Raw genomic sequence first — 16,939 nt, forward strand, 5'->3', positions numbered from 1 at the left:
GTTAAGCTGTCATGTTTACAAATAAACAGCAATAATATTAATGCAGGAAGATAAAGGTAAGGTTAGGACAACCTTTCCTCCACAAAAATAGATTCAAAGAATAAAAATAAATCCACTAGGTTCTTGACCAGGTGAGTATAATACCATTTTGTAGAAGTAAGAGTGCGTGACTGTGCTGTACTAAGGCAAAATATCCATTAAACACACTACTTTGCAAAGCTGTTAGCCCTGATCAGCTTGAAGTTACCGATGAATCACTGATGCTTCATGTTGCTGAGTGTTCTGCCGTATCTTCTGTTACTGTCCTTAAGACCTCAGTATCGATTACAAGTGTTTTTTCAGTTGGTGGATTTCTTCCAGTGCATCAGTTATTTGACAAGTTTTCAATGTAGATTTATTGAGGGGATGATCAGAGTTGGTGACTTTTCCTGGTGAGGTCTCAGGTAGAAATGCACATTCCTTCCAGTGCTGAGGTGGTTCAGGACCCACACACAGCTACGTAGATCAGAAGCTGTGTGAAGGACTCCAAGATATAAACATGAAATAGTGTTTCTTTTTTATTGCCTATGCAACATGCTTGTCCTTGGATTTAATTATAACCTCTCCTGTGTTTGCTATGTACTACTATGAAGCAACAGTCAGTACAGATGGACAGCACTCCTATTGCCCATTATATGAGACCAAAATGAGGTATTTAATTTCCTGCTGGCTATATTTACCTGTGTACTGCAGATTTTGCAAGAACGGCCAATAGATGGGGATTTCTATCAAACCATCTAAGTTAAGATGAAGTTGTCTAAATTGACAGGTTTTTTTATCTGAAATATTCTGATTTAGAAAAAAGTATATCAGACTTTTAATTGTCAAATCTGTTACACATGTGACTAACAGAAAACAACAATTGATCCAAGAATTTACAACTTAAATAAAATCATAGAATCATAGAATAGTTTGGGTTGGAAGGGACCTTAAAGATCATCTAGTTCCAACCCACTTGCCATGGGCATGGACACCAAATAGCTGAGATTTATCTTAAGAAGATTTATGAGAAAGCTGAATTGGAATGTTATATTACATAAATTAATAGTGACAGATTTTTATGGGTAGTACACTTAGGAAACGACTACAAACTAGGAGGTCGTAATATTCAAAGTTAAGCAATGTAATTCAAACAAATTATTCTGTTATTTACTGGAAACCATATGTTCACGTCACAACCTATTTCAGTATTTATATTTTAGTCTATAGTACTTGGCAACCAGTTTCTTAATAAAGGGTCTTATAAGGCCAGTTGTGAAGAGCGATACCCTGATACCAGTGCTTTGCAGTAAATAGGGAAAGAGTTTTGATTATAAACAGTACAATTTGTAGATTTGTAGATTTCCAGTTTTTACATCAGACATACTTTCCTTAGCTAAGATTCTGTTGAAAATGTGCGTATCAGAAAAGTAAGCAAGGAAAAGACCTCAATAAATTACTTTTTCTAGTTTATATACTAAACCCATCTTTATATCACTAAGATACTTGAAAACAGGATCTTAACCTTTTGAGCTACAAGTGCTCAGTATTTCTGAAAATAAAGTCAGTTTAATATCCATTTTGAGATTGGAGATTTTTCATTAAGAAGTATGTTTAACATTTTACAGAGCAACTGTACAAATGCAATTTGTACCCAGACCAGCCTTCCACCCAGATACTGCTGAACTTGTTTTGGAAAAAAAGCAGAACTTGTACATCCAAATCCCTTAAAAAGCCCAGAAAGTTAGAAGAATGCAATAGAATGGCAACATTTATACACCACTGTATCTTGGTTTTCCAGTAGTATGAACTTGAAATAACAGAATCATAGAATCAACTAGGTTGGAAAAGACCTTTAAGGTCATCAAGTCCAACCATTACCCTAGGACTGCCAAGACCACCACTAAAGCATGTCACTGAGGGCCTCATCTTTTAACACTTCCAGGGATGGTGATTCCACCACTTCCCTGGGAAACCTGTTCCAATGCCTGAGCACCTTCCCAGTGAAGAGATTTTTCCTAATATCTAATCTCAACCTCCCTTGGCACAGCTTGAGGCTGTTACCTCTTGTCCTATCACTTGTTACTTGGGAGAAGACACCAACCCCCACCTCACTACAGTCTCCTTTCGGGTAGTTGTAGAGAGTGATAAGGTCCCTCCTGAGCTTCCTCTTCTCCAGACTAAATGACTCCCATTGCCTCATCCATTCCTCATCAGACTTGTTCTCCAAACCCTTCACTGGTTTTGTTGCCCTTCTCTGGACCTGCTCCAGCACCTCAATGTCTTTATTGTAGAGAGGATCCCAGAACTGAACACAGTACTTGAGGTGTGTCCTCACCAGTGCCGAGTACAGGGGACGATCACTGCCCTGGCCCTGCTGTCCACGCTATTGCTGATACGGGCCAGGATGCCGCTGGCCTTCTTGGCTGCCTGGGCAGAAGCTGGCTCATGTTCAGCAGCCATCGATCAGCACCACCAGGTCCCTTTCTGACAAGCAGCTTTCCAGCCACTCTTTCCCAAGCCTGTAACACTGCATGGGGTTGTGGTGGCCCAAATGCAGGACCTGGAACTTCCCCTTGTTGAACCTCATACCCTTGGCCACAGCCCATAGATCCAGCCTGTCCAGCTCCCTCTGCTGAGGTTTCCTATCCTTCAGCTGATCAACTCTCTCACCCAACTTAGTGTCGTCTGGAAATTTACTGAGGCATTTGTACTAGAGGAGCCTACAGGATCCATGCATCTACACAGCTCCTGCTGCCTACACCAGATCTAGTTCGGGTACTCTCACCCACACTGAACACACATCTTTTAATTGCACTGTAACATGATCAACTTTGCTGAGAGATTAGAAAACATCTTTCCATGTTCTCCCAGTGAATAATGATTCATTCAACTTTTAGGTCCAAGGGTCTTCCAATAAATAAATAAAAGTGAGGTCAAGATAATTTTTATTAGTGAACTACTTTATTGTAAAAACCTACAGATTTAACAAGATGAACACGTAGACGCACTTACACAAGTATTAAAAATATAGAAAACATTTGCTTGTATTTATAAATATGTAATTTGCATTTTCTTAGAAGTTTTATTCACAGCTGATTTTTTTGTTGTTGAATCCAAACTAGGCTTGTTTTCCTGCAACCATATGGAAACTCTTGAGTTAGCTCACAGCTGAAAAATGTAGTTTTCCATGGGACATATTGTATGCTGAGTGATTGAATCTAAAAGAAATAAAAAAGTGGGATTTTTTATGATAAAATACAAGAGAAAGAGATTATAAAGCACGATGTACTTTAGAGCAATTTTTGGTATAAAACAGTTTGTGGAGCTGAAAACCGAGACAGAAAATAAATGCAAACAGTCAAATGATAATACTGAAAGCACTTACCATTTACTTTAGTTTAAAAAAGGTGCTGCATTATCTACGTATACGCTTTTTATTGTGGTCAACTTTGGCTGAATTAATTGGCAGCTGGTATTAAGAGTAGAAAGCAGATAGCCACAAACCAACCGGCTTGCAATGGTGAAGTGTCAAAGATTAGAAAGCACTTCAGATCTGATTTGATTTATTTTATCAAGATGGCAATTTACAAGTGACATACTATCATGTAAACAGTTGCTGAGAAAGGGACTGAACTTCAGAGGCCTGTATCCTTCCTTTAAAGTATCATGTAGAAATCCCTTTTTTCTGAGTTTTGATGATTCATCATTTAAAATCCATTAGCTGGAGCTTGCATAACTGTGCCTCATGAACAGGACATAATAATTAGAAAAGGCACCATCAGACTGCAAAAAAGAACTGAGAAATTTGTAAAGGGCACAAAGAATTCAGAGGTATTTTTCATTAGCAGCCAGATATGCAATTCCTTCAGCCCACTGATGGGCTGAGCGTGATGGTCCAGCTGCACATAGCTCATGAGATACTGGACCTGGGTGAGGCAAAGCTCCATGAGACCAGTAAAACAGTGTATGTGTCATGTGGACTGCGAGCCACTTTAGATCATTACCTTTGTCCATTTGGAATTTATGACTGGAGTACTACTATGTGAAACTTTTGTATTTAATTTACTACATCATATTATTAGTCTTGCACAGATCTCTGGTTTCACTTGCTTTTTGGCCACACTTGCTCTTCAAGTCATCTCTGAAGCCAGAGAAAGGCACAATAAACAATGACTTCTTATGCCTCTCTCAAATTTTCACAATTTTATCTTATACTTTCTCATAGTATCAACATTTGCATTTAGATGAGTATTTTCCCCTTATGGTTCACCTTTCTTATTTAGTGGTATTGTCTTTCAGGTTTTAAGTCATTATGATATGATTGCATTAACAAGTCAAGAGATTACGACTTGCTTGGCTAGTCTCATATAGCGTCAATTCATGCCATACAGTTATTGCTGGAGTCTGAGTGAGGCACTATTTAGGGAGTTTAACATAGTGTGTGATGAATATTTAATATATATATATATATTTTTTTTTTAACATGTAAAAGGTCCCTTTTTGGAAAATACCCTTTCCTTGTCTGAAAAAGCGTTGGACTGAAGGCTGTGAATCCTACATAGATTATCAAAAGCTTTTATGTGAGGGTGAGGATACTGCAATTTTATATCTGATTTCCTGCAAATAGATAACTTAGAACTGTGGTGTCTGTAGCAGTAAAGTGATGGACTAACAAGTTTAGAAACTTAACAGCAGATCTTAAAAAGAAACTTTTTGCAAGTGAAATAGAGACTGCAGAAAATTGTCTTTCAGGTGTACTGCAGATAATTCAGGACAGATGATCTAAGGGTGCCAATTCACGTATTTCAGGAGTGCTATGCCAGTTGATACCAGTTAAAAATCTTTCTTACCGCATCTAAAATTGAAATGCGTGCCATTTAAAAAGCAATTGTCCTGAGGGGTACTCCCCATGATTTAGTTTGCTCTATATAAAACAATCATGCAAAAAGTTTGAAAATCTCTGGATGAAGTTAGTTCATGGTAAAATTACAACAGTGAGTACCAGGACCATCATAAAACAGTCTTAGTAGTAAGAGAAAGTCCTCACCATGGAGACAACCTTCCTAAAAACCTAACTGCATCAGTCTGTTCCATTTTCTTTCCTCCATAGCCTCAGTTTAGTGAACTATTTGCAGTAAATTTTTTAATACATATTGCAGAATATATTATGAGAATTGAAATTCAGTGTCTTACCTAATACCCATTTTTCTGATAAACATTTTATTTCCTGGTACTTCTTCCCTGGTTTTTTTCCTATACAGATTTTTGCCTGACGTAGGGCGTTACATACTTTCCCTCCTGACAGCTGTATAAGTTCAATTAGCTTTTCGCAGGGTGGCTGACTGGTAGGAGATACAAACATGACAGGCTGGTTTGAAAAGAGATTCTGCTGGTATTTTCCTGTGGATAGGTGACGCTGAAGTCTGCAGACCTGGATTTGAGGAAACAAGGAAGTTAATTAACCAATGGGTTGCATTTCCAGTCAAAGTAGAACTACTCCTTGTCTTCAGAAAAAAAACCCCAGAATTATAGTATGAGTGTATGACTTTTTCAGGTTTATCAGAAACTGTTGGGTAAACTATACAATGAATTTGCTGTACTTGATCAATACAATTCTCAAAACAGAGTTTAGACTATTTTGTTACAGGTCAGACAGTTTACCTATAATAAAACACTTGATGGTATTATTTATCACCATAATCTTAAATTCTTATATTTGTAAAACTAGCCATCAGACACAAATTTTAAAGGATATTATAAATCATTACAGTCTTGCAGCACAAATACACACCCTGACAGCCTTTGTGATATATAGTTCTCATCAGTTTGTATAAGAGAGCTTTACAAACTTATCCAATTCAGAGTTTAAACTACTTTACGACCCCTTTTCCCCTCCTGTGCTGCACAGATACCAACTGCCTTTTCTCCCAGATGCATGAAATGACACAAATGTACCAGAACTCAGAGCGAACTGTTTCATGTAAACTTTTTTGTCTGCACAAAACCAAATAAAGAAGTCCTCCATGAATGCTGTGCAGTCTGTAACGCTTGCTCATTATAATAAAACATGTGAAACAAATTTTCTTCTCTGTATATACTGGGAAGGACAGTGGCTCAGCAATTAAAGTCATCTCCTTTAGCTGTAATGTGCATAAAGGCAGTGCATACAACATGTATACACACCATGGCATGCATACTAAAATTAAAAAAAGGCAAGCTTGTATTTCTTAGAGGAGCGAGATTGCCTTTGAGCTGCCAAGTTATTGCATATAACGTGCCTGTATCTCTTGTCAAAGTCTGGAAAATTTATAATGAGACTAGTGTTAATGGTAAGATGAGAACAAAAATAAATGCTTCATATTATTGCATGCTTGGGATTTTTCATACAGATGATCAACATGAGCACATTACACAGAGGAGAGGTTGCTGCGTATATCTGGTTTATATGAGAAGTCTGAATGTGAAACTGTAGTCAGTGAGGAGGTGTAACTGGAACAGTGAAAGAAATTACTTGAGTGGATTCCTTCCTCCAGTCCTGCACAAACCTGCTGTGAAATTATTAAGAATTAAACCGCAATTTTAATTCTTAATAAATAAGAATTAAACTTCAGAATTAAATGCAATAACGTATGTGCTTGGCAGACGTGCAGCCAAAGTAAGAGTCTTCACCTGATTTACAAGGGTTTATGAAGCCAGTTTAATGGCGTATTCACAGAGCACTACATAAAAGTCAGAGTGAATTGCCTTAGCACCTCTGATCGATTAGCTAGATGAAGCACTTAAGAAGCGTGAAGCCCATGCTAACGTGAGACGTCATAGCTCAGTGGCTCTGTGCCACTGTCCTCTGCTATTCTTGGACACGTCATTCCCAATCTGCATTTTGAGATCTCCATCAATAAATAATTCAACTTGGATTGTTAATTCCTGGGCTGCTCTCCTGGATTCAGCAAGTTATAAAGACAGCAACTGCCATGGATGAAGCAGGCCAAAAAGACTCAAGCACAATCCAAAAAATACGCTTTATTTTCTATTCTTCTGTGAACTTAGGTTTATGAATGACACAACACATAATAATGAAAGTCAAACAGCTGCTAAATAATATTGTTGATCACAGTATCAAAGCAGAGTTATATTGCACATTTTGGAGGAACCAACAACTCATTGAATATATCCGATGGCCCTTCCTGTACGTAAGTTGGCACCTGATACTTTATACTTCCATCTGAGAAGAATGCTTTTCTATGAGTATCTGTCTGCCAGGCATCTTGATGTCATGTGAAACAGAAAACCCAATCACTGTACAGTTTTATTACATGGTGTCAGATTTGGCATTCAGTAAAAGCACCACTTGCTGATGGGTCTTGGGAAACTTAGAGGCCACGATCAGTGTCTTAAAATGGGACCGGCCTAAGAACACAGAACACCTTGCAATCACTGATGTACAGAGCAGTGTTGCAATCTGGGTACTACTAGGACTGCAAACATTCATTTTAATGAATTAAAAACCTGCACAACTGTGAAACTACAAAAGTGCTTGCAAGGTTAGCACATGAAAGGTTAGCAAATTAAAGAATGCACTATAATGAAAAATAACAACCCCTTCAGATCAAGCTCATATTACCCGCACATCTTAGCTGATCTGACACGGAACTCTCTGGAACTGGCACACATCAAGGGCAACCAATAGAAGAAAGAAAATTACCAAAAGACTTTAATGCTGGTTTTTCTAAAATAAATCAGATTTAACTGAAAAATACAGAGGTTACACTTGAAGATTTTAAAGATGAAAATTAATAGTATTGAGAAGCCTTTATCTTCAAAATGCAGTAAGACTTGTGTTAGATTGAAGACATCAAATATTAATCGTTCCAATCTATTTCACATATTTTAGGGCATATTATTTACAAGGGCTAATTGTATGCCCACTTCCTCAAACATTTCCCCTGAAAGGATTTATTTGCTGCGACTGTAATAAAAACATTTCATACAGTCTTTTAATATGTACGCCTTGCTATAGAAAGAACTGTTTGATCAAATTACTATTAAAAGCAAATTTGTACACAGCTGATCATCAAATCAGGAAATCCAAATTTCAAGCTCCCAACAGCACTCACCTCAGCTGATATCCACAAATAGCATGCTTTATTCTGTACATTTAGTATATATTAAGAGAACCCAGGAGAATGAAATGCTGAGGATTTTATTTAACTGACTTTAAAATTCCAGCTGTGTGCATTATCAGTGCACTTGAGGAGAGGGCAGGGTAAGAACACAGTACATCCTGGTGGTGTTGTCGAAGCAAAGATTCAGCATGAAATGTCAACTTTACATTTCCTTCATCTGACCACCACCACCAGAGCTTTTCTTACAGGCTGTGCTTGGATTTGTTCAAGCACACTGGGTCCATGCACAGGTCTTAGAAATAGTGAACAATCACAGCATTTATGCTCAGAGAGTAGTCTGAAAGGTTGACTCTGCTTTCTGGCCCACTAACCTGAAAGAAATACCACTGGCCAGTTGCTGAAAAGACAGCTAGCTGACCACACAGAGTTTTGGGATGGGATGTGGGGGCACAATCTAGCTCTTACCCCTGAATTGACTCAGCTGCCTTTGTAACATCAAAGCCTTTGCAGCACTCCAGGGGTGCTGCCAGTTCTTTGAAACCATACACATCTCACATAAGCTTTTACAAATAAATAAATAAATCTTCAGTAGGGACCAAGCCTGGGAAAAGTATCAGACCCCGAAAGTGACTATTTCCACAAATTGTGTATGTGTCAGTCAGTAGTTACGGTTACAACTGTGTAATTGTACAATGTTACATTACAACATTACAACGGACAGCACCAATTTTCCTTTCTCATTATATTCATGAGCAGATGGACAGAAAACCAAAATGTTATAAAAGCATGTATTTACTGTTTCTTGTAAGATCCTAAGTGTTAACCTCATTCTTTCACTAGCTGCATGAACAGCAGGAAGATGCCTCTTATATTTATGCATTCCTCATAATTTAGATGTTTGTTTGAACCTAAGTTTTGAAAGGAAAAAAAAAATTGTTCTTGACAGAAGTAAACCTTAAGGAGAATGTATGATAAATAAATAGAGTCTTTCCTCATTAAAAAAAGCCCCACAACCAAAACCGAACAACACAAAACCCTCTTCACCAGCTATTGTACCTCCTGTGACTGATTATCAATCCCCACAAGCAAAAAAGTATATATTATAAAAAAACCCAAAACTTTGCATTTTTTTCCTAGATCTTTATAAAAATAGCTCCTGCTGGGTGGGGTGCAGGAACAAACACAAATCTCCATAAAATTCAAAGGATGTGATCTTTTCACGAGGCTCAGGAGATAGCCATCAAGTCCCACAAAGGTACTCTATCTGGATGCATACCTGAATTCATGCAATAGGAAATGGTAGAAAACAATTATTCTGGATGTACTTGGAATTTTTTCAGCACTGAAACTGCTAATGTACTATATACAGCACACAGTTTTCAGTGCAATTCCAGGAAATAGTACATGAAGAAATCTCCAGTCTGAAACACTATTAGAATAATAACACTTCATGAAAACTAAATGGACAATATAGTTACGATGTATTACAATTAATAGAAATTATATCTGTAGGCTAGAATTGAAAATGTGAAGTCCTAGCTTCAAAAATATATACAATGTAACCATCTGTAATAGTTCTACATGTCTGAAAATTTGTTCATGCATTACACAACCAATGTATGCATTATGGTAAATATTTAATCTTAATTTCTGTTATTCATCAGAGATGAATAAATCTACAAAAATAAAAAAATTTATCATTACTATTTGAGCATTTAATATAAAATAGGAAAACTCATCAACATCTATATGAACAGACTATTTTTAATAAAGTATTTACTGAACTTATGGAAAGTTGTAATATCTTCATTACTATTACTTGCAAAATTAGTAAACACATTTAGTAAATGCAGACAGCAGAAGATAAAATTGCAGGCATAAGTTTGAAGAGAGAATGTATGTTTTATGGCTTATATCTATCCAAAGACCAAGTATTGTTTCATTTGATGACAAATTGCTCACTTTCACTAAAAAGAAAAGGATCTGACTGTTGAAGTCATATGGATTAGTTCACCACTGTGCAACTATTAAATGACAGAAACCCGTGGAATTGCTAAACCAAAAAAAATCAGACTTTATGGTTTGCTAATGTATAAATTTAGCAAAAAGAGACACATAAAATAGCCCATTAATTTAATATAGTTGGGTGATGTTGCTGGCAAAATATTAAGCTCTAAGATATAAATATTCATATGATTTCAGTATGGACAAATATACTGGCCAAATAATGTTTATACTTTCAGATATTGTAATTCTGTACAGAGACCATGTGAAGCACACACTTAAAACTACAACACTGTTAGGAAGTGTTACACTTGCATGGTTATATGTGTTTTCAGACAGTCCGTCATTTAGTAAAAATTTAAAAGAAAAACACATATGTGGAACACCATGTACATGTGAAGATCAAGGGCTCAAACACATCCACACAAGTGGACCATCAGCCTGCTTCTGATAAAGGGGAGCGTATTGCAGTATGCCGACTTCTGAATGTACAGTTACCCTGCAGTGAGGAATTTGCAGAATCTGCAGGACCCTACAGGGATCGAGGAAGTTTGTGTTAACAGTGCAGTACTCCTGCAGGACAAAGAAGAAATGCTCTCTTTCTCATCTTTCTAAATATCAGGTTTAATAGAAGCAACAAACCAAACAGCAGCTCTGTTTTTTTTGTAGGAACAATGTGTGACATATTTTCTACTTAAATTAGAAGGTAACAATTTTAGTTTGATTTCTTATAACTTATTTTATCAGTTTCCTGATTCTTCTAATACATTAAGAATACTAAAATTGAAACAGTAACCTTTAAGAGCTTTAGAAATTACATTGAAATGCTGTACTAGATAAATAAATTAGTGCTCTCCAGTATAAACCAGCAAGCTGTTTCACAAAGAAATAGATCCTCAGCTTTGAGCAATCTTTCTAAGTTAAGGGAACATCACACAGATCCAGGAGCCCAACTGGTTCAACCCACACTACCATATAACAGCACCCAGAACATTATTCCACTTTTTGGCATGAAATGCATCTGTTACTGCTAGCAATGTTTTTCATTCTCAGAGCAAAAAATCAACCTGCAGAATCCATATACATTATTTACAAATATTGCATCCTTATTTCTGAATATTTATTGAAACAGTGCTTTCTCATAGGTTATCAATATCATTTGGCTAAAATAGAAGCTCTCTTTCTGTCGAATTAGAGAAGTATAACACTTCAGTCAGAAGTGACAATGTACTTCTTGAATGCATAATAAAGCTACATCAGTACCCCAGCACATGCACAGAAACAGAGATTACATACAGGCAAACTTGGTATACGTTTGTGTGGTAGAAGATGGCTTGTGCAATGAGCCAGGAGCCAGAAGCGGAGGAAGATAGAGTGGAAAATTTGGTCCAGAAAAAAGAAACCTTCACTGTCTGGTCTTGAAAAGTAAAAAAGGAAAGTAAAAAGAAGATATGGCATACAGCCAAGACTATAATATCTGGAAAATTCTTCAAAACACAGTTTCTTCCCCTCCTCTATACAGTCCTTCATGTAAGTGTTTCCTGGCCAAGATGAGGGCGAAGGGAAGAATGCCTGAATCCAGACAATTTAGCTGATATTGTTTCCACTGTGTGTTGGCAGACAACCTCGCTTCTCTCAAATCCCATATACTGATAAGAAAAGTTAATTTCACCAATTTATTCTCTGAAAGACTGTGTCCCAGTGGGAATTCTGTATGAAATTTTTTGGCAAATAAATCTACTGTTTGGAGGATATTCAAAATTATACTGGAAGATGTTTGAACCATTTTTTCTGGCATAGCAAATTTTTGCAGGAAAAAAGATAACAAATTCACTTATTTTTAGTTTAATTTCCTTGTTTTCCAGAGGTAGAACTATTTTTAAATACTATGTAATATCAACACTATCAACTATAGATTAATGATTAATAAAAAACAAATTAGGGTAAAACAATGTGTTTTCCCTTTTGAGGATAAGTATGACTTCTAAATCAAGCAGCTGTATTTTGAATATACATCACTCAAAACCACTCTGCTAAGATTGTAATATGTGGTCATTTTACTATAATTTTTTATTTTTAAAAAGATTCTGAATTAAATATATTTGCATTTGGTTTCAACACAAACTAATGCTTTCTGAAAAAAAAAAAAAGAAGAAAATCATTTTGTATCAATTTAGCTATGAAGGAAGGCTCTTCCAGGATTAGAAATGTAAGCCTTGCTTCAGAAATAACTCGAGAACTTGTCCGTCCTTGTTTTTGTCTTATTTCAAGAGAATTAAGTCACTACCAGGAATTATAAGACTGCAAATTGCAATTACAAATTTATGTCAAAATTCTGGAAATAATTACCAATTATAACTGGGAGGTGTTTTGCTCTCCTGAATATCAATAAAGCAGCACCAAAGCAGTATACAAGTGTGGCATATGTGACTGAGTCCCACATCACTGGCATACCATAAGGGTAATGTATACTAATGTGACAAGCTCACAAGAATCTCAGTAAAATTTAAAGACAGAAATTCTTCACCTCCATATACAGTCCAGTATTTATCTTCTCTTGCAGTTAGAAAGCTTTTCTTAATAATATAACCTAAATTGCTTCTGCTGCATTTTCAGCCCATTATTTCTTGTCCTAGTGCCAAGGGACATGGGGAACAATTTCTTCTCTTCCTATTTGCAACAACCTTTCAAATATTTGAAGACAGTTATCTTGTCTCCCCTCAGTTTTCTCTAGACTAAACAAACAGTTCTTTCAGTCTTTGCTCATGGGTTATATTTTGTAGGCCTCTAACAATTTTGTTATTCCCCCTGGATTTTCTCCAGTGGATCCACATCTTTCCTGAAGTGCAGTGCCCAAAGCTAGATACAGTGTTGAAGCTCAGGCCCCACCATTGCTCTGCACAGCGCAAACAATTCATGTATCTTATGCATAGCATTCCTGTTAACACATCTCAGTATGTCTGCTTCTTTTATCAGAGTATGACATAGGTGACATATTGGTTTGGATCCTCTAAAATATTCAGTAGCTCTTTTGGACTGCATTGTCAATCTGCAGGTGATAATTTCTCCCTCCTTTACACTTGTTCTTAATGAACTCTCATCATACTTATTTCTGATTATTCCTTATACATCTCAAGGTCATTTTAGTTCCAATCTGTTGTGATTTAGCCCTGGTAAGCAGCTAGGCACCACACAGTCACTTGCTCCCCTCCTCAGTGGGATGTGGGGGAAACACAGAAGGGTGAAAGTTTTCTCATTCATGGGTTGAGATAAGACTGTTTGTTTAGCAATTAAAAAAACTTGTCAATCTAAGGTTCTACTGCTTAGGCCATGATTAATCAGATTTTCCAGCCTGGTAGCTTAGCAAAATCCTAGACAACAAATGCAGTATAAGGGTGGGATAGCTGTACATTTTATGCCAATAATTCCTACATATTCTGGTATGGTGGCCTTATTACATGTATGACAAAAGAGCTGATACGAGCATATACAGATCCTCTGCACAGCCGACCTAAATAAGCCGTGTCGAGTCCGCTATTTTCTGTCTGGCATTATTGGTAGGACTTTCCATCTAGCTCAGTTTTTAAATGCATACAAGTTCATATGCAAAGGAAGTAAAGTAAATGCAAAGGAAGTAAAGTAAAATCGGAAAGTCTTTTCCCCTAACTCAGCTAGCTGACAGTTGAACAAATGCAGGTGGGCCAACGTACAAACCAAAAAAATCTCAGCCTCCAAATAATTAGGTTTAGACAACCAGCCATGACTTTAAAAGGTATGTAATAAACACATGGACTTGTTTTTCCTCACAGCTGACAATGATCTATACTTGCTGGATATATCCTCAGAAGACCTTTGGCATAAAAGATACTTATATTCTTACTGGTTCAGTTCAGTGCACTTTTGAAACTAATCTCTTGGTTATTCCTACCAAGTGTACTTTTGGTTCCCTCTGTGGAGCAGCCACCAAGGGCACAGACTGTAGTCCATTTGGATGAAGTAAAGTCAGAAGATGTATTCAGTTGTGTTCAGTTCAGAGGAGCAGACTTGAATGAGCCCAGAGCCCTGAAGCATGTGTTATTCACCAGGTGATCTGGCTTTAGCTCATGCAGATACCTTTCAATTCATCTGTATTACCAGTTTATAGAGGGAGGCACAAGTGAGCATAGAGTCATAGAGTCTCTTCTGGCAGATGTAATGAGGTAGTGAGGTAGGTATGCGATGCTTCTTTCAAACTGAATTATTACCTGCAGAAAAATAATGACCTCAACTAACTTTAACCTACTTTTTATAACAGTTACAACTTGCCTTTATAGTTAACTCACAGTTCATTCTCACATAGCATCAGGGAGGAGGAACATTAGTTGCATCTTGGCATTTACCCCCTCATACTGCAACCACTCATCCGTATTTTATATATACTATCCTTTAGGCTTACTGAACTCTCCCAAGCCACATAAGGCCAATTGTTGGGCTTTTTAAATTTTTTTTTTACTGTAGTTTTTTTTTTTTATAAAACAGACCAGTATCTGTTTCATGAGACTAGTATATAATCTATGAATAGGTCATGAATTTCAACAGAGTAGCTTAGGGAATGAAGTATTAATGAAGTAAATGACAATGTTTAATCATACGGGAGTAAACACATCTGGGGGGTTGGAACTAGATGATCTTAAGGTCCTTTCCAACCCTAACAATTCTATGATTCTATGTTTTACACAGACTGAAATAATACACTTCCAGAAAGTATATTTCACCAATGAAAGAGTGCACTGAAACATAAATTCCATGAACTAATAATGTGCTGCAGTTCATAGAAATCAACTTGATATTCCCTGTGGTTAAATACTACTTATAATGAGGAGACAAGGCATGGAAGCCTAGTATTTGCATAAAATACATTAAAAATAATAAGCTCACTTCAACTACCTTATTTTTTTTTTATTTTTTTTTTTTTTCAGATACTGAATCATTTTGGACAGTCCAACTTTCTTCTTTAATCAACACAGGATATTGTGCAGTGAGCTTCAAGAACGACATTTGTTTTGCCGGCTGAGGGATGTGGGGAATCCTTCCATTTGCCTTTAACAGTAAATGATAAATCCAGTGCTGTCAACAGATTTGCTATACCTGGCAAAGTGCAGATGAATAATGCTCTGATAAATAAAAAAGTTTTCTCTTCCAGTAATAACAAAGTGAGTGATCTTGTTGAAAGGAAAAGCCTGGCAGAAGTGAAGGGTTACACAGATGCTCCCAAAAGGCTCGTTCCACAAACAGTTATATTAACTCACAATTAAAGCAATCTTAACATTAAAAAATAATTCCTAGTTTTATCTTTAAAATGTGAATATGTGAGTCGCTTTGCTCTACCTCAACAGTCTGAAACGATTTAAGTGAAGGCAGAGTACATTCTTTTCTCTACTCTTTGGTTTTAGTTGAATGCCATTGCAACGCCCAGCAGTTACTCAGTGTGTGCCAAACATGAATATTTTTGAGCGTCATTTGAGTTTGAAAGGCTACAGTAAGTGATGGGAACACAATCGTCTTGGGAATCTACAAATAACTTTCAAAAAGCTCATAAATCTGGCTTTCATGGTTTGGTTTTCAACAGCTTTATGAAATATGTCAAAGCTTGAACACAGAGAGTTCATTTTCCTTCGAATTTTTTAGGATTGACTTTTCTCAATCTTTTTTTGCTATGCTGTAGCAAGACAAGTAAAATGGACTTGGCTTCAAAAACCAGGCATCAGCAAATTACTTTTTAAAAATGTTGCTTTGTTCTTTTAATTTTTTTTTATCTTTTTTTTTGTATCAACAGAGCAAAACTCTTCCCTTTAAATAGGGCAGCCCAAAGCATTCCCTCATCAACAAGATAAAATGGTTCTTTTCAGCACCCAGTGTATAACAATGTATATAACAGACCGCATATTAATGAAAAAGTGATGTATAATTGAAAGCTCTTTTTTGTCTGAAATTGTTTAAAAGAAGATGCATGGTAATGCCTCAGCACAGCAGCAACCCAGACAGTTGCATTCAGAAGTCACATGCAAACCTCTATAATTACAGTGAAACACATGTACTACAGTGATAATGAGCAGGCAATGCTTGTTTTTTAAACATGAGCTAAAGAGTCAGTTGAAATTACATTAATGTTCAACAGAGAAAAGTCTTTAAAACTGTCTGAGAACTACTGAAATAAACCCACTCAAAGAGATTACCTGGCATCACGTAACTGCACACCATTGCTGTGCACCGCTGCCAGCTGCAATATTAGACCATATTCAGGTTTGCTTCTGGTAGAACTACTATCACCATCACCGGTGGTCTACAGTTTTCCTGATTAGTATGCCTTGGCAGCCTCACTTCTTTATGTATAATGACCTCTCTTCTTCACTTAATTTATGTCACATATTGGAAGAAAAGTTCCCATAGGAAGTAAGGAAAACAAAGACATTTAATCCTCAGCATTAAGAGTAGTAAGTGGAGCTGCCAGCACACACAGCAAAAAACCCCTCAGGTGTTTAAATATTTGACCAGGTGCTTTTTATCAATCTCATTTTTAAATTACAGTTGCTCATGAAAGTTTGTTTGAGAGCACTGCTTTCTTCACAGGTGCTGAACAAAGGACGTGATTAACATTTTCTATTTGAAGATTCTTCTCATGAACTCTTGTACTTTTCAGCATGACAACAATATTAGAACACAGAATAAAGAACTTTGACTACATTGTGACAGCAAGCTGGGATGGTCTTCTGTATAGCTGAGGGAGAATGATTTATGTTGTGAATACCTAG

General features: G+C 36.7%; 1 protein-coding gene across 4 annotated transcripts in view; it reads right to left on the minus strand.

Moving 5' to 3' along the window:
- Positions 1–2,943: 2,943 nt before the first annotated feature.
- MCPH1 (microcephalin 1) overlaps positions 2,944–16,939 on the minus strand; it is a 121,975-nt gene continuing 107,979 nt past the window's right edge. For all 4 annotated transcript variants that reach the window (XM_061354971.1, XM_061354970.1, XM_061354972.1 and 1 more), the window contains 2 exons: positions 5,215–5,452; positions 2,944–3,239 (listed from right to left, as the gene is read on the minus strand). In XM_061354971.1, the coding sequence (XP_061210955.1) occupies positions 3,184–3,239; positions 5,215–5,452 (294 nt within the window). In that variant the 3' untranslated portion in view covers positions 2,944–3,183. The remainder of the gene's footprint in view (positions 3,240–5,214; positions 5,453–16,939) is intronic.

This window comes from Neopsephotus bourkii, unplaced genomic scaffold (assembly GCF_033783945.1).
Source record: "Neopsephotus bourkii isolate Nb327-2 ecotype Australia unplaced genomic scaffold, CSIRO-AGI_Nbou_v1 NB_756, whole genome shotgun sequence".
Classification (NCBI taxonomy): Eukaryota; Metazoa; Chordata; class Aves; order Psittaciformes; family Psittacidae; genus Neopsephotus; species Neopsephotus bourkii.